Source organism: Lagopus leucura, unplaced genomic scaffold, assembly GCF_019238085.1.
Source record: "Lagopus leucura isolate 7727_CA_CO unplaced genomic scaffold, USGS_WTPT01 Super-Scaffold_100002, whole genome shotgun sequence".
Classification (NCBI taxonomy): Eukaryota; Metazoa; Chordata; class Aves; order Galliformes; family Phasianidae; genus Lagopus; species Lagopus leucura.
The window spans coordinates 49,424,312-49,442,820 of record NW_024962263.1 but is presented as its reverse complement, the minus strand read 5'-3'; the positions used below and the strand labels follow the sequence as shown (position 1 = coordinate 49,442,820).

At 35.7% G+C, this 18,509-nt stretch overlaps 1 protein-coding gene across 1 annotated transcript in view; it reads left to right on the top strand.

Moving 5' to 3' along the window:
* Nucleotides 1-18,509, top strand: part of CCDC178 (coiled-coil domain containing 178) — a 164,047-nt gene that overhangs the window by 142,320 nt on the left and 3,218 nt on the right. Inside the window, exon 20 of the mRNA XM_042869483.1 lies at nt 3,922-4,056. Coding sequence (XP_042725417.1) covers nt 3,922-4,056 — 135 coding nt within the window. The remainder of the gene's footprint in view (nt 1-3,921; nt 4,057-18,509) is intronic.

Genomic DNA, 18,509 nt, shown 5'->3' with positions numbered 1-18,509 from the left:
ATTAGCATCATTTTAAAATAGAGAAAGTGTACATTTCAAAGTGACATTATTCTGTTTGAAATGCAGTGGTATCTTACTTAGATCTGAAAATCATACTATGTGATAGCAATGACTGGTAGTTAACATTTCTGTTAGTTACATCTTGGTTTATTACATTTTGTAATAAATGAATGTCTTATGTTAAGAGGGATTACTGCAGAATTATGAAATAATATTACACTGAACTCAGAGGGCAGGTTTCTGTAGCACCAGTGTCAGTCAAGAGTCATGTCAAAAGAATTATATTCTCTGCGTTTAAACCAGAGTTGTGCTTTAATAGAATTCTACTTATGATTTCAGGTCTTCCCGCTGTCTTTAGGTGAATATGGCATTGCTAATCAGCTGTGGAAAGTAGGACTTAAATTGGATGCAACCCTTCCCCCTTCCAGTTATCATCTTGAAAAACTAGAGTTAAATGATTTGGTTAACATGCCAAGAGTTCAGTGTGGCAGCCATAAAAATATGTGACATTTCTGCAGTTACAGTCAAGATCCTTGTTCATCACAGTACACTTATCTTCCATTGTTCCCTGCTTTTGCAGCACCAACCTGATTCATGCCTAGTAAGTGACTGCAGGTGTATATAAGCTTCCAAGAGTTTTTGAAAATTGGTGATGTACTGCATTTAGTGTATTATTTTATGATGGCTCTTACTGTGAATATCTCTAGTTCATTCATGTTCCCATCAGCTTAATCCAGACTGAGATTTGTGTCCAGCTTCATCTTACCTCCTGTGGAGTATTGCACTGCAAAGCATTTCTCTTGCAGGAAGAAGGGGACGGATCTTTTTTCTCTGAGCGGTGTTAATTTAAATGGTGGGATCTAGTGCTCGTTTCTTGGTGATGTGATCGTTGTTGTTTGCCTTGATGTTTTTTAGCTTCTGGATTGCTGTATGTATGGCTGATATCTCAATTGTTTATTGTAAATGTTAAATGGTCTAGGTTCATAATATTTCATCAAAATATGGTGTTGATGGTGGGCTGAGTCTAGTGAGACTCCTCTGCCCATCTGTTTCTCTCATCTGCTTCCGTTATGTGTATTTTTCCATTTTTGCTGCTGCTTAGTACATTTCTTCTTCATTTTAATGTCCACAAATTTTTTCAGTACTTGATAAATAGATCTAGCTGCCTACTATGGCTGCAACTTCATCTTCTGCTAAATCTTTAAATGTCTTAGTAACAGCCATTATAAAGAAAATAAGTTTTGTTGCTGTATTCTTGATCTGATACAGAAGAAATTGCTTTCTGGAGTTGGTTTATGTACATAGTGGAGTTATTTAGTGGTAAGCATTCTCACTTGCTTGGCAAGATTCATACACAGTCTGATGAAGACTGAGCAGTAAGAGGCTCACAAGTGCTTACAAGGAACACTAACATAACATTATTTGATCAAGCTGTTACTTTCCAAAATAGGCACATATTTCTGATCACGTACTGCAATGTTGCAATTTTGCAAAATTATGCAAAAATTGCAATCTTGCAATTAATATTGTAAAATTGATAAATATTGAGTTTAGTCTCCACAATACTAGGCACAATAAAATATATTCAAAATGAGAAATACATTAGGTGCAAGACATCTAAAACAGTAACAGCTATCAGGCTTGTAATTTGCAAGGAGTTAGTTGGTTCTTTGAAATGAGAAGCATTAGCAAAGGTCTTATTGAACACTAGCCATTATAAACTGCCAGTTTCTCAGTAATTATTATAGCAATTTTCAAATAGTCAAACCTCAAAACTGTGGAACACATTTTTTATTCTCTCAAGACGAAACTCTGGAGAGAAATTGAACTGCATAGCCGCTGATCCCTTTCACCTTCCAGTGACAAATCTTTTGACATTCTCCCCCAATTTCTGTTTTCCTCATAATGACAATGTATTTGGAAACTATTTCACATTTTTACAAAAAATTGGAAATTTGATAATCCAAAGATAGTTTTCTACTTAAGCAGTTTTTCTATTGGACTGAGGCAGATTGTAGTATTAAAATGTCACAGGTTGTTTTGCTCCTCTGCCATCCACATTTTTTTTCTGAGTCTAGCATCTTATCAAACAACATGAGAACTGAAAATAGCTGAATTAACAACAGACCCAAAGACAGCTGGAGATTTATTTCTGGAAATAAATATTTCTTAATATAGAAGGAAATGAGCAGTAGCTCTTTGAAAATCTTCTTCAAACTGAAAAACATTCTTATTTCATTTCAAGTTTTGGCTGTGATTCAGATCGATATTTTATATTTTTTTATTGAGTTCCTCTGCATTTCACCGTGCTGGTGCTGTTTCTAATATACACTGGCATCACTCAAAAAAAACAAAAACAACCCAAAAAAACAACCTACATACAAAGATCTGTTTAAATATTTTACAGCCTCATTTACAAAGATGCAGAGTACTCACTACTTCCATAGAATCTAACGGGACTTGTGGTAACTCAATATCTCTGAAAATCAGGCCATTAATTTTGAAAATGTGAGCTAATTACTCTCTAGGCTGTAATAGCTCACTTTATATTACTATAATCCACGTTCTTTTGAAAAAGTATATTTCTCACCTGGTACAGTGCGCTTGATCCTAAAGACTAGTCATATCTTATCATGTAAAAGCTTCTTTATAACTGATCTGATTATTGACCTCTGGCTTTGACCTTAATGAAATGTAATATTTCTGAAGGAATAGTACAATTTGTTGCGTTAATCCAGCTTGAAGGCCTCGTGCTAACAATAGCTACACCATTTATTGAAATAATTGACCTGATGGAACTCAAAACCCTGTATTTTCACTAAGCAGTAAGCTAGCTAGCTAAATCTTCCATTTTTCTGAATTCCAGCTGATCTGAGTATGGAGCAATTTTTGCCAAATTTACCAAAAATACATGGTCTTTCAAAAATATTTGGTGTTGGTAAATTTTCAGATTGTATTAAAATATTTTTCTTCTGGCCTGAGACCTGCAACACCGTGTTTTATGAGTTGCAGATTAAGGAAAAGCTGATACAAATCTGAGTTGCACGTTGTAACAGTAATTAATGCTAACAAAAAGCAATAACCTATCAGGTAAGCATTACTACTCTGAATATTACCAACAAGAATTCTTTGCAATGATTGCAATTCCTACCATAGGTGTTACAAATCTTTGTTACGAATCTTTAGAAAATGCTTTTTTTAAGTAGCGTCACTCTCAGCTGCGGCACTCAGTGTAATTTAGTGCTGTTAGATGCTTTCATGTCACATGGTTATAGCTAGGTAGATTAATAGGAAGTTCTATCTGGAAATTTCTTTCCTGTTATTGTTCTCCCTGAGTAGTTGATGGCTAAGTTAATTCTCTTTAGTTTTGTCATGCACTAAAGCACACATTGCCAAGCTGTGATAAGCTTTACACAATAAAGGAAAAAAAAAAAGCCCTTGTGTCCATCAAAGTCTTAAACATGCATTTTAAACTTTGTGCTGACCTGATGTGCCATTCAGAAAGCTTCAAAAGATTATTTTTTTTTTTAAGAAAGGTTCAATATGTCCCAAGGCTATCGGTTTTGAGTTAAACTGGGTGAAGTAGAAATATTTTACTCATCAGCTTTGCAGTCACAGAGTTTGCTTCAGCTAGAACAAAACTGCTGAGGCATTTAGAGAAAATTAACCCCCCATCCTGGCAGCCAGATGTGACTGGTTTCTGATGAATGCACATGAGTGGGCTGAAAAGTCAAGAGACTGTGAAATTCCTGTCAGGTCCGTACAGTGCAGAATGGGCTATTGACTGCTTTCTATATTTCCCTCCATCATTCTTCTTGAACACCGCCATTAATTTCCTCTCCTACTCTGACTTGGGCTTTTTTTTTTTTTTTTTCCTTCCCTTTTCTCTCTCCCCCCTCCACCCCCACCACCCGGTTCCAGCTGTGGGTGCTGCAGAGCAGGATGCGCCGGGCGCTGGCGGCGTACCTGAGGCTGCGCGGGCTCCATGGCCAGGCTGGGCTGGCGAGGATCCAGGCGGCCTCTCAGGAGAACGCTCAGAAAATATTAGCTGTGCAGGTAGGTGATTGCAGGGAAGTAGGAAAGATCATTCTGATCTAGATTGAAAAGCAAATGATGGGTAGTGTGATGAAGCATTAAAACCATATCCCATCAGAGTTTTATAAATTTTTAACCTCTTTAATAAACTGGAATTGCATGAAGGATGAATTCAGTAAGTTAGCACATATACCATGCGTAGTTTGGGGAAGAAAAAAAAAAGAAAAAAAAAAGGAAGATGAGATTTATTTCTCACCAACCTTAGAAAAGATTATTATAAATACATAGGATATAAACATTTGAAACACAGAGCAGCCTCAGAATTGCTTCTCAGTTGTTTTAGAAATGCTATTCCCTCCTGTTGTCTGCAAATAGTATTCCCATGGTAAACAATACTGTCATTTTCACTGTATTCACATTTAATTTCTTTAGCATTGGACTGTATTTCAGAAGTACTACACCTTCCCTTATATATTAGAAATAAAAAAATAAAATAAAAAATGATAACGTTGTGGGAGTTATAAGATTTTAAAATGGTTTCCAGCCCTGTATTATTTTTCATTTTATGACTTGTTCCCCCTGTATATGTATTTACTAAGAAAAAAAAAACTACTCTGTAAGATATGGTTTGAATGTTCTTGTTCTTTTTGTCTTGTGCAATGGTATCTTAGTCATATTTCTGTAAAGCCACTCCTTTCAATCTCTTCCCATAGTTAATGGCCATAACCAGATGGCGTTTCTGAAGGGTTTTTAAAAGACTAAACTGAAAAAAAAATTTCAGACTTATTTCTCACAAAAGAAGTTGTGTTGCTGATGCAGCTTTAGTGTGCCATGTTCCTATAAACCTCTCTTTGCCATTTTTACAGCTTTGCTGTATGATTGTGCAAACAGTATCATTACATTTGAATAATATATAATTGCATTTCCCTGTTAATATCTGATGCACTAAAGAAAACCAAACTTGAATAAGTTGTAGCACTCCAATAAACTGCACCAGCATCACTGACAATTTCCAGAATCTCACTAAGGGACAGAGAGGATTTTATTATAAAATTCCAAATTGAGATACATATGGTGCTGATGAATCACAGTCATGTTAAAATCAGAAATTCAATTTAAAAAAATTACAATAAAAGTACAATCACATTTTGTACTTGTAATACTCTCATAATTGAATGCATTTGCATTTGCAGGCCAGTGGAGACAGGTGAGTGAAAAATTACATTTTTTTTTCATTCAGATTCCTCATTTAGAATTTGAAAAACTGGAAAAGCTCCTTTTTGATGTTTGCTGTGTGATGAATCCTGTTCTCTCCTGTGTTCAGCTACTCCAGTAGTGAGTGAAGAAAAAGTGTGATCGATGTGCAGGCTATAGCTCGTGAATAACAGTAAGAAAGATGTGGAACCCACAGGTGGCAGCTGGTGTCCTCACACATGAATCTTTGCATTAGTCTAATGTTACACAGTATTTTAATAGGTGTACTATGAACCTCAGATGTCATTGAACATTATGTCAACAACTACTCCGTATTTTACTTAATGAGTTTTACAGAAATCCTTCACCTTGGCATAATTTTTTCCATGTATGTCATTCATGCTGGGAAGCTGTGTCTGTTAATCTTCTCTTCCTGAATAACCCAACCAACGACAGAGGTACCAGAGGTACCAGAAGCCTCTGGTAAGCTTTTAGATGTGAACCCCTGCAACGTTTGGGGGTGTTCAGAGGCGAATAGCTCAGCATTACCAGAGACATCCTTTTGCTGAGAACCTAGAAAGCATTCTGCTCTCTGCCCTCTTTCATTATCCATGGCTTCCTTCTCTGACAAGAGTTGTGCTATTCTAATATTCATGTTATGTTTTCATGCAGTTTGCTTGAAAATAACTTGAAAATAATGAACAAGGAAAAGATTCAAAATTAAAATGGAAACTACTTCAACTATGAGCAATTACTAATGTATATAGAAGTGTATTTTCCCTCAGCAGCATAACATTTTTATATTTTAGTGGATTTATTTACACGTGGACCAGTGTCTTTGTTGTATTTGTGTTAATCTCAGATCAATCTACCCTCTGCTAATTACGTTCTTACCCTGATGACACTTGGCACAGTAGCAGGCACTTCCAGAAGTGTGACAGCTATTCCTCTCCCCTTCCTTCTCAGCAAGACATGCACTTTGCTTTCTGCTCTTTCTTGTGTCCGTCTCACATTAGCGTGAGGCTGAGGACCTGCTGTGCTGAGCAGCATGTGGCACGCAGGTGATTTCAGCTCATGGTGCTTGTGTTACAGCAACTGCATTGACTAGAGCAAACAGGAGAAGGTGAATCACAAAGGAAGAGTGAATTAGAAGAGGCAGTAGATACAGTACATTGGCTGCCTAAGTGTTTTCTGATATTTAACAGAAGTCATGATCGGGGTGAGATCCAAAGAGAGACTTAAAAGTAGATAATGAAGGTGTTTTTTTGTTTTTTTTTGTTTTTTACCTTTCCAGCAGGTACTTTTTAACTGGCAGCACTTCACAGTTACATGGAGCAGCAGAGTTCTGGGAAAATTCAAATTGTGGCAGGGGGGTTGGAGCTCCATGATCCTTGAGGTCCCTTTCAACCCAAGGCATTCCATGATTGTATGTATCAGTACTAGAGGTTTGCCTCTAGTCATTAGTCATTGACTCTGTTAGCGAAGCACACATGAAATTTGGAGGGATAAGTGTTTCAGTACAGAGCATGATGGCTACTGCAACAAAGGAATTCTGCTTAGGAAACTTCATTTCAGTAGCTGTACTAGACTGACCAGGATTGCTCAGACTTCAAGCAATTCAAACATCATGTCCCCTGGAGCCATGTTTTCTGCTTTACTGCTATTATATGTAGAGTGAAAGAGGTGAAGTCTCTCCTCACCTGCTTGGCTTTCTGTCCTGCTTTAGCATGGGCTTTATATGTTGCTGGTCTGCCTGGCCCCACCAGCAGCATTCCTTTGATCAGAAATCATAATCAGAATAGACCAGATTCTGGAGGCATCTCCTTTCAGATTTCTGATCTAAGAAAGAAAACCAGAAAACATTATTCAGTATGTAGTAGAAAACGGCATGGCTGAGCATATGCTCACTGAGCTTTCACTGTGATTGTGGAACAGGAGACAGGACTTATTACCCAAAGCATCAACAGTGTGCACCATAATGGCAGAGTGAGGGGAGTCAATTTCTAGTAAAAGTTAGCTTCTGTACTTTTTTTTTCCTAAGAGTCTGTAGTTTAGATTCTACATAGTGGCATTAATAGATTATTTTTTAAAACCAAATGCTATTTAAATTTTTAATAAGCTTTTCTTATTTAAATCATTCAATTATGTAAATGTGTATTCCCAGGTTTTTAACATGATTCTTGTGGCAATTTTTCTTTTTCAGCATTAAATATTTACCTTGGATATAGGAATGGTCAACCATTTACTTAGTGTCCTTATGCTTAGAGAGTATATTTTTGGTGAAAAAAAAACCCAACAACCTAGCATTTAAATTGTACTGTTAAAAAAGTAATAAAAGGTTATTCCAAAGAAATAGCAAGGAGCAAATAACTTAACAATTAATTTAATTTCTAGAGCAGAGATCAATGGCTGGAATGATTTATACTTTCAGTTTTGGCTCTTCATCTATTTTATTTTTTGTAGAACAAAATGCAGGACTATTTCTTAGACAAGACTATTTCATCTTATGCTCTACCTTTTTCCAACCCATTTCAAGATTTCAGAATTCCTTTTCTACTCTCTGATTGCAACTTCATTCTAGGTCGCTTACGTACATGCCTGATGGCTCTGAAAAGAGACTTTGTTTCTATCATGGCCATCAAAGAAAGTTGTATAAGCTCCATTGCAGGAGTTAATAGCTGGAGGACAACTTGTATAAAATGACAGGAGCAAAGACTATTGCTGAAAGCAGTGACAGTTTGTCTTTAAATAAAAGCTGTCTGGAGATTTTTTGTGGTTGGTGTTTGAAGAAATGTGACAGAGCAACGTGTGAAAAACTTCACCATTGCAGTCAGTGGTTTGCACACTCAGTAGTTTGCTGGAGGGCATCAGTCTTCAAAAATCTTCCTGCAATTGCTAAATATATTCTTAATCAGGCAGTAAATAATAAAAATAATTTATTTAGTTTAATAAAACTGAGAGTTAAAAAATAAAACCTTTTCTCCCAGAGGGATACAGGCATGGTATTCATTCAGTGACTTTGTTTTTCCGAATAACATTTCCGAGTTTCAATAACTTGGCTCTTGAGTAAGTTCAATTAGCTATCTAATTGCAAAAATGATGTACGATGGCAGATGTAGTTTTATTTAGGATTGTGACTGTACTTTAGTCCTGACAGTCTTCAATTTACTTCATCCCTTTAGGTGATTTATCTTGACTATATTTCTGTCAAAATTATTTGGGGGGCCAAAGCGCTAACAGAAAAGATTGCTGCTTTAGAACATTTAAATAATTTTTCCTGGTGGTGGCACCACAAAAGTACCTTTTTAACCAATACAAGATAATTGGTTTAATTTTATGTAGATCTACACCTTACTCAGCCATTCACACCAGTGCAAAGTTTAATTTTTTTTTTGAGGGAAGTGGCTTTATCCATTCTGATTAAGTGGAAATTTCTACATAATCCTCAACAGAAATGGTCAGTCCACAGACTGTCATTTTGATTCCAGAATGCTTTCATTATTTAAATGTTTTCTGTGGTTTTACTCAAGTTCCTTGATTAACCTGAAATGTTTAAAAACCTTCTGGCTAACTTATAAGCTGTTATTGTTTTTGTAATATTTCCACTCTATTGAACAACACTAATTTACAATAGAAAATAATTTCTTGTCCATTTTGGATTGCCTTTATTTGGACAATTTTTATAGAAATTTCCATAGAATGGACCTTTTTTTTTTCTAAGGCTTTGGGACTTTGCTGAATCTATCAAGTACATCTCTGTGGATAGTATGTTTTACATGAGGAAATGTTTCCCTAAATCAGTAAAATTCCTGTGGTTTTCATGGCTCCCTGTTCACCATCCTTTCAGGAGAGCATCAGTGCAGTTGCACTAGGGTCAGGACCAACTACAGTGTTGTGTATTTCAAGCAGGGTTTGTCCTTTTTCTTCCTTAAAACCAATCATTCTTAACTTGCTTCTTATCTGTTAGATGGTAGTCAATTTAAGTACATATTTTTTCTCTAAGTTATTAACACAGGTGTGTTATGGTGTCCCCCAGGGCTGATGCTCTTCAAAATCTATGTCTTCTCTTTTATTTTTCTGTTATTGGTTGAGTTATCACCATTTAAACTGATTACGCTCAGTTGTCTCTTTTTTGCCTGCTGATTTCACTTTAGCAGTCTTGCTGTTTCTGCCTTATCTTGGAGACATATGGGGTTAGATGACAGATAACTTTTCTTAAGGGGACATGGCTACATACCTTTTAATTAGTTCTAACCTTTTCTGTTGAGTCACACTTATCATAGTAAATATTTACAATTTTGAAAATAAGTTGTGCTTGTTTTATTATTCATTTATAAAGTATTTCTTTTGCACAGTTAAAGGAAAAATTGAGACCAGCGAGATACCTATTTTTACTTCTACTCATGAAGTTGATTTTTGAGTGGAAAAATTTGTCACCTGTCCAATAATTTTCTCAATAAACATGGAAATCATCATCCAATATTTTCTAAAAATATATGTTTATCCTCTCAAATGAATTTTGAATTGCAACACCTGACATTCTTCAAAATATGATCTCAAGTTTTATTTCAATCTTTAAAGTAATTTTTTCTGTAGATTTTTGTAGATTCATTTCATGACTCTCACCGGATTTTGGAAGCAACCATCAAATTTTTTGAATTAACTTATTGTCTAGGTGTAGTGGCAAAAAAAAATTGCCATGGAGCAGACAGAACAAAAGTGTTTATAAACATCTATTCTGTTGTTGTATGATGATGAGAGGGACTCTTCTAGTGAAACAGTGAAAAGTAATCTCCAAGATACAGTTAGACTCAGTTTGATGTCCTTGTGTCATTTTTATAATCTATAATTTTGTTTATGACATAGCCAAATTCTAATGTCTACTCTGGCATCACTTCCTTTCCACTTTTGAACTGCATGTATTTTTTCACACAACTGTTGCATTTGGGTTTTTCTGCCACTTACACACTAGAACACCAGGCTTTTTTGATCCACATAAGATCTCTGTTTTTCAAAGCACTGTGCCTAAAGACTGTCAGAACCTCAGGCATTTCCTGGCATGCAAGGCATGCCTAGAGAGGCCCCAACTAGCCGCCTCTTCTATGGCTTCGCTTGAAAGTTTGACTAAATGAAGTAAGAGGAATATGTAAGAAATCACCTAAAAAGGCACCTAAAAAGCTGTAGTGTATAGCAGAAAGAAAAAGACCAACTGAACATTTATGTTTACGAAACCAAAATCATCATCTGAAGGATAGTTCTGCTGCTTTCCCGTTAGTAATGGAGATTAGGAGGTGATCTCTGCCAACCGACAAATTGGTCTCATATTTTTAATGTTAATCTGAGCACAGTTCAGAATTATTGTCGTGATGTATTGTTGAGTTTGCTTGCAGGTGTACATTTTTAATTTTTAATTTCATTTTTATTTTTGTGCAGAAATACATTGCAGTATTTTGAGTACTAAAATTAATGATCTAACAGAAAATGGAACAATGATGACATCTAATCTAGATTTATTTTTAAAATTTATTTTATTGAATTGTATTACATTTCTTCAGTGTTCACCACCACTTTCTGAAATCTATCCTCATATATTACCAGATAATAATTGTCCATGTTCTTATAATTTCTAGCTTCCAAACACAGAAAGGCCATAATAATTTAAAACATGATGACAAATGGAAATGTATATAGAACCTTTTTATTATTATTATTATTATTATTATATATTTACTATTGAAACACAAGCTTACAGGATTGAAAGTGTTCTTCAGGTAACTAACTTTTAATATCTAACTTTTTTAATGCTAGTGAGATGACTAGACAATTTCTCATTGAGAAAAATCATTCTTCCATTTAAAAAAATAGAATCCAGAAGTCAATGAATTCGTATTCATTCCACTTGCAACACTGATAAATTAGATTTGTGGCCAAGGACACAAAATTCCAGTCATATCTGAGGAACAGGCAAATCTAATTTCTCTACTGCTTTTATTATCGGCAGGGCAACTCAAACTGCAAGAAGGCAGAAGCTGTGTGACTTCCAGCTTCTTAAAAATTGGTCCACTGAGCCATGTTGCTGCTACAGCAATCTTTAAATCTCAAAATTTTTTCTGTATCTCTTCGCAGAGGTATTCAAAAATTTAATTTAAAATTTGACAGAATAAAAGCACTGAATCATGTATTGTGAATTTTTCAAATAGCTTTGAAGTTGGCAGGCTTGATGTCTTTCCCAGAATCTGAAGAGTACTCAGTTTCTTATTCTTGAGGTAACATAAATTTTACATATTGAATTAAATAACTAAAATTTCTGTTGAATTGCTGAAACAAAATATGCTGGATTAAGTTTAAAGAGATAATAGTTACTCCATTTCAAAATGGAGCATCTTGGTTTTGCACTTAATTTTCTCTTAATAGCGTAACGTCTAGTATTTGAGCACAGAACCCAAATTTTGGCTAAGCTGTACTAAATAAATAAAAGGAATCAGAATTCTTGAGTTGGAAGAGACTCAGAAGAACTACTCAGTCCTATTCCAGTGCAAATAAATAGCAATATTTTCTCATTCAAAATATGAACATTTATAAATAAATGCATTTTAATGGATCCTATATAAAGAAGTAAAATGGATCCTATAAAAAAGTTCTTGGCAACTTTCCATAGTATGGAATGCTCCTACAGTTCAGGGGAGTCTTTCTTATTACACAGAGATAGTTGATATTGTTCAAGCAGCAGTAACTAAAAATACAGCAATAATTTTTTTCTTCCTTCCTAGTAAAATATACAGAAATCTGATTCTTTTTGCTGAGCTATGCTGTCTTTAGTATTAGTATCTGAGGAGAAGCACATAATACATAACCAAAATCTCCTTAAAGCATTTTATTACAGTTTTGTAGAAAGTTGTTTGTGGGTTGGTTTTTTGTTTGTTTGTTTGTTTGTTTGTTTGTTTTTCCAGAGGCTAACCATTTCTCATCAATAATGTCTTTTTTGCTCTCTTTTTTTTCCCCCCTAATTCATGTTATTTCTTGATTTGGAGCAATAGTGCTGAACAGCAGGAAACACATGGTTTTCTTATGCAGCACTGTCTTAATAAGAGAAAACATTGTTTGAATGTAGGTTGGATCAATGAGCTGAGGCCAATTGTATGAGCATTAACAAGAGCAAGTGCTGGATCCTTCATTTCAGTCACAACCCCATGCATCTCTACAGGCTTGAGGTAGAATGGCTGAGAAGCTGTGCAGGGCGAGAGGATCTTGGGGATATTAGACAAAAGCCAGCTGAATATGAGTCAGTAGTGTGCCCAGGTGGTCAAGTTCAAACACGTCCTGACTTTTATCAGAAATAGTGCAGCTACTTACCAGGACTTGGGAGGGATGGGGGGGAGGTAATCATTCCCCTGTACTCAGGTCTGGTGAGGCTACACCTCATTGTATTCAGTTTTTGGCCCCTCACTATAAATAAGACAGTGAGGCCCTGGAGTCTGTCCAGAGAAGGGCAACGAAGTTGTGAGGGGTCTGGAGCACAAGTCTGATGGGGAGCAGCTGAGGGAGCTGGGATTGTGCAGTCTGGAGAAAAGGAGGCTCAGGGAAGACTTTATTGATTTCTACAACTTCATAGAAGGAGGACTAAGGGGGAGGTTAGTCTGTTCTCCCAGGTAACAGCAATAGGATGAGAGGGAATGGCTTGACATTGTGCCCCTGCCAGGGGAGGTTCAGGTTGAATACTGGAAAAAATTTATTCTCAGATGGGGTGGTGAGACATTGGAACAGGCTGTCCAGTGAGATGGTGGAGTCATTGTCAATGGAGGTGTTCAAGAAATGTGGAGATGTGCTATTAGGTACATAGGATAGTGAGCGTGATGGGGAGAGGTTCACAGTTGGACTAGATAATCTTGGTGGTCTTTTCCAACTTTAATGATTCTGTGACTCTGTTAATGTATATATATATACAGGAAGAAAGGAGGAAAGAGGTGTTCAAACTCTACTATTTAAATAAAATGGTGTGTTTCTGAGGCACTTTTGCTAGTATAACCATACGCATTTGGATGCTAGATTCAAGTTTAATGCAAATTATAATTAATATTGAGGAGTATTATGATGACTCTGTAGCGCATAAACCTCTCTTTTGAGATTTTGGTCCAAACAGACAAACCTCTCAAGAGTAATTTGGATCACAAGATTCTTTTTGTAAGCAAAACCAGCAGGCTCTCTATGGTACTAATCTATTGAAAAGCAATGGTAATTTTGAACAACAGGAGAATGCAGCGATGAGCCAACAAATGAGATGATTATTCAGTTATTATGTGTCTAAAAGAAAAGTGAGACTTTGTAGATTTTCTTTTCCAGCAATTGACAGAAGCCTTCAGTGTATAATTAAGAAAAGTCAAATAAAGTCTATTTTCAGGAAGACAAGATTAAGGATAGAATTTATGAAGTTATAATGTTGCCAAATGAGCAAATGCTTAGCTCTGGTTTTATAAGTAATACCCAAGAAAATAAATTTCTTTATCCAGTACAGTGAGTAAAGAAATGACAGAGAAATGACATTTTAAATTAATGATTCAACCTTGCAACATCACTTTGGGCTATCTGATGTTGAGTAACCTCCTTCTACTCATTTTAAACATATATCAAAACACAGGTTTAATGATGAACTGTTTACATGTTGAAAGCTCCTTTTTGGCAGCTCCTCTGTTTTTGTCATTACCTGAATTAATTATGGTAGGTCAGAACATCTCTAGTAAACACGCTGATATATCATAGATTATAAACTCGTCTGCTGAACTCTTAACCATCGTTGCAAAGTAGATTATTTTATTTAAGGACAGTGGTTTAAAAATTTAGACATTTAATTTAATTATCCTCTCCCAGAAGTATAACAAGAAATCAGAGCCCTAGTGTGAATAGCACTATACTTGTTTAAGAAAAACTTACAGGAGCATTTTTTGCCTCAAACTCAATAATTTTAGTTATAATCACTAACTATGTTTTTGTTTTACAGAAACAGTATGATTTGGAAAAAGAATAAAATTGCTTTTAGAGTACAAAAATAATTATGAACCACTTGAAATGTAATGTCTGTATTTTATTTCTCATCAGAATTCATTAGTGTGTAACATCAATAATTTAGCCCATCATTTGCCAACACTGACTTGGCTCAGTAGTTCAATCATGTAACCCTGTAAACTCACTTTCCATTAAAATGAATGTTGCTGACAAAGGATAACTAAAGAGATACTTCATTTATTAGCTAAAGAGATACTTCATTTATCAACATTTTTAAATTAGGAGTTTGGGACCACAGACACTTAGCTGGATAAATGATTCAAAGGAATCTTTGCATTAGGCCTAAAGATGTTTGTAGAATCAAATACAATGTTATCCAGAATTATAACTGCCTTTCATTTGTGTAACATGTAATTCACAGTATACTATTCCAGAAACCAACAGAGCCACCTGCAGAGAATCAAATGACCTACCAGAATGTAATCCTGACTGTCATGTACAGAAATTATAAAATATGTAATAGTTATCCTATATTTTGATTGACTCAATCAAGCATTTCCCACAGAAAAATCCCTACAATAAACTTCATGAAACATGCACTATAATCTCCCAAAGTTGTATCTGATATATTTAAATATTTTACATTATTTTACCACGAACAGCATCTTCAAAACCAGTCCTTATCTTCTCTATAGACATCATTTAAAAACATTCCAGTTTCAAATACAATGTAAACCACATGTTGCTACTGCAGCCTTTTTCCTAGACACCTTTTTTTTTTACCTGAATACTGGTTTTGTTTTCTAAACTTTTGTATTGTTTTTTGGTTGGTTCGTTGGTTTTTGCTAGCATATATACATACCTGAAGCATGTGCAGACTAAAATCTCTCAGATTATGTCTTTTGACATGATCTATCTGGGAAGATGGAGCATCCACATCTCTGGGCAATCTATTCTGGTGAGGCACTGGAAAAGGTTGCCTAGAGATGTGGTGGATATCTTGTCCCTGGAGACTTTCAAGGCCAGGTTGGACCAGGCTCTGAGCAACCTAATGTAACTGCTGATGTCCCTGTTCATTGCAGGCAAGTTGGACTAGACAACCTTTAAAGGTGCTTTCAAACTCTGAGGTTTCTGTGATTCTATGATTCTGAGACATATTGAGAAACTGTATTCTTTCTGAGAACAGATCGGTGAGCATCTGTTTCTTGACAAACAACACAGGAATATCATCTGACATCAGAGAGATGCTGCTGGTGGTACGGAAGGACCCAGTTAAGCATTAGCAAAAAAGGTCCCATTAGCAGAAAGTGAACAAAGGTGTTGCAGTACACTTAGTTGCAAGCCATGACATTACTATCCATTCCTCTTATTCTTTTCTTTGCAGTGGTGATGCCTAGAGGCAAGGGCTGCTCCTTCTTTTAAACAGTGTTCCAAGCATGGAACAGTACCCTCCCTGTGCTGTAATACACTCCTGTGGTACTTCAGGCTAAGAAGTAAAGGATCAAGTTTCTGTTTCTGTTTCCAACCATACTCATAAGTATTTTTCAAAAAGGAGTGAGATATTTTCTCTGAGCCTGAGTGCTGTGATAGCATAGCAGAAGTCTGTGAGATGAAGACACCATGTTACCTGGTTCAGGGGACAGGGTAGGTCTGTACAAGGAATTTAAAAGCAACAAAAAAAACCTTTTCTTTTTGTGGCGGGGGTGGGTGTGAAGGATTACGCCTTAAAGAACTGCTCAATTCTCAAGAAAAATTTTGGAGAAAATAATAACAAAAGCAGTTTTCTTTTAAACCAGTTAGAGCTGTATTCCTCATCCCTGAGATATGCAGCACTGCTGTATGCACTGTGCTGCTGCAGGTGCATGCAGTCTGTATCAACAATTGACTCAGCATTGGTTTTGGCTCTCCCTCCTGGCTCTGGGGCAAAAAGTTGAGTAGAAGACTCAGGAAGAGCAGTTTATTTCTTATGTTTAAGTCTCCTCTAAAACTGTGATGGGTCACAGCTTTTTCACTGAGTTGCTTTAGCGTGCCAGCTTGTCACACTGCTATCGCGGAATTTTAGTGGAGCATTTAAATTATCTATAATAACCCCAGAAAATCCCACTTTTTATTTGGCACAGATTTTTAAAGCTACCAGTTTTAGTTTTATTATAATTTCTAAAATAAGAAAATGAAAGAGTGCACCAAACAAGAAAAAAAATTCAATGCTATGCTTCAATTAACCTTTAGGGACTAGAAAACCATGCAAAATAGAATACACACTTGAATTTAGTCCCATTTAAATCAATGATGAAGCATACACTGCCATCCTTGGATATATAACTATTTTCCTCAGGATAATATATGTCCTCTCACTACGTTGCCTTGCCTTTAAAATTATATTTTTGTTTTAAAAGTAAGTGTTTTGTTATAATTTTATCCTAGGAAGACAAGAAAGGCATTATAGTGAAAGACACAGTCTTTTATTGTACTGGCAAAAAGACAAGCTTTTGAACACCATTCTTGGTAGCACCATTTCTTGTATCTTTGATAAATATGTAGGACAGTATTGAGCATTGCATGTTCTTAGTTTCAGCGGCATATTCACTGATAATCTAATTATCATTCCATTTAAAATGTTTATACATAATGGAAGCAAAGGCTTCCACCTATATTCTGATCATTTTAAAATCTTTATATCTTATTTAATTCAAGATAATAATAATTCTCCACGTTCAGTACTGACTCCTTTGACCTATACAGATGATGAGTCTACCCACTGCTGGTGTTACATTATTACCTTTCTTTTCCATTTATTTCTCATTCTTTTTAATTCCTACTCCTTTCATCTTAACAGGCAGAATCTAAAAGATAGGGAAAATTTAGAGGAGATGATGAAGAATATGATATGACTAGATAGGTAGGATTAGCATTTGAGATAACAGAGCTAAAATGTGGTGATGTAGTCTTCTGAATTAACTTGCAGCTTCCCTTTGCATTCTCTTTTTTTAAGGATAGAAAGCCAGCGGCTGTCTTTCTTCTATTAATCATCAAAGATACTAGTTTTTTTCCTGTATAGAAGCCACCAGAATTTTTCATTGCTTTATTGTCACTCAGAAAGTATATAATTCTGGACCTCAATCTGTAGTAGTCAGACAGCATCAGCATCACCCTGACAGATGCAATGGTGCCCAGTAGCCATTCAGATTGAGAGGTTGGGCACTTCAGTTTCTCCAGTATGATTTCTGCTTTACTGTGATCAATACACAGAAGCGTGGCCCGCTTAGGCTCCAATTTTATTTGGAATAATTTAAAAGAATTAGATAGACTTGTGTCCTGAAGTAGCAGTTTGCTATTAGGGAATACTGAAGATTTTTTCCTTTTAAAAATAATCTAAAATAATCTTTTGCTGGAACGAAGTAGTGATGGATGATTTTGGTGCCCAATTAACTTTCTGTGTGGGTGAGAGAAGTCCTGGGGTGTGTTTGGATTCCTTCTGAAGCAACACTTGCAGCTTTTTGTCCTTCCTGCATAATGGAGACAATTGGCTTGGACACAACTGTCCTGGGGACATGATAGAGAAAAGCTGAGCAAGCCACTCCTCGATTTTCCCCTTCTCTGCCATATTTCTTGACCTTGAGTAGAACAAAATGTCTTCCTAGGTGTTCAGTTTTATGAAGATGCTTTAACATCTCTTTTCAGTGACTATGGGTGTATTTGCAAAGTTGTTTGTGGATCTTGTAGCTGTTTGTAGATTAATGAAGAACCTTCCTTTCTTGAGCTCCCACATGTGCTTCAGGGAAAACAGAAGATGAATTGTTATTAAAAAGGGGTCATTAGTAAAAGAATCAAGCTACCCAAGTTTAAAGTTTTGCTGTATTTCTGAAACAATGTCATACCTCCTTGCTGTTCTCTAATATGTTAGGTAGAACAGTTGACAAATGAAAAACTAGTAAGGGCTATTAAGAACTCAGGGCCTGAATTTGATAGTTTTCTGTGTTTTAAATCCATTAATTTCATTACAGTTACACCTAATTTACGACTATGTGAAAACCAAGCATTAAGTTTGACTTGTATTTTTAGTCTTTATTTCTAACAATTTGCAAGCTACTAGCACGATACTGTCTGCCTAATGGAGCAAATTGAAGATGAGTGACCATATATTATGTCACTGTATATTTAAAATAAATGTTTTCAGTTTTTAAAATGAAATAATGAAAGTTTTTTCATTGCAGCATTAATAAAGCATATGACTGTCATAAACTTAATTTACTTTTATAGGCACTGTAAAATGCAGCTTC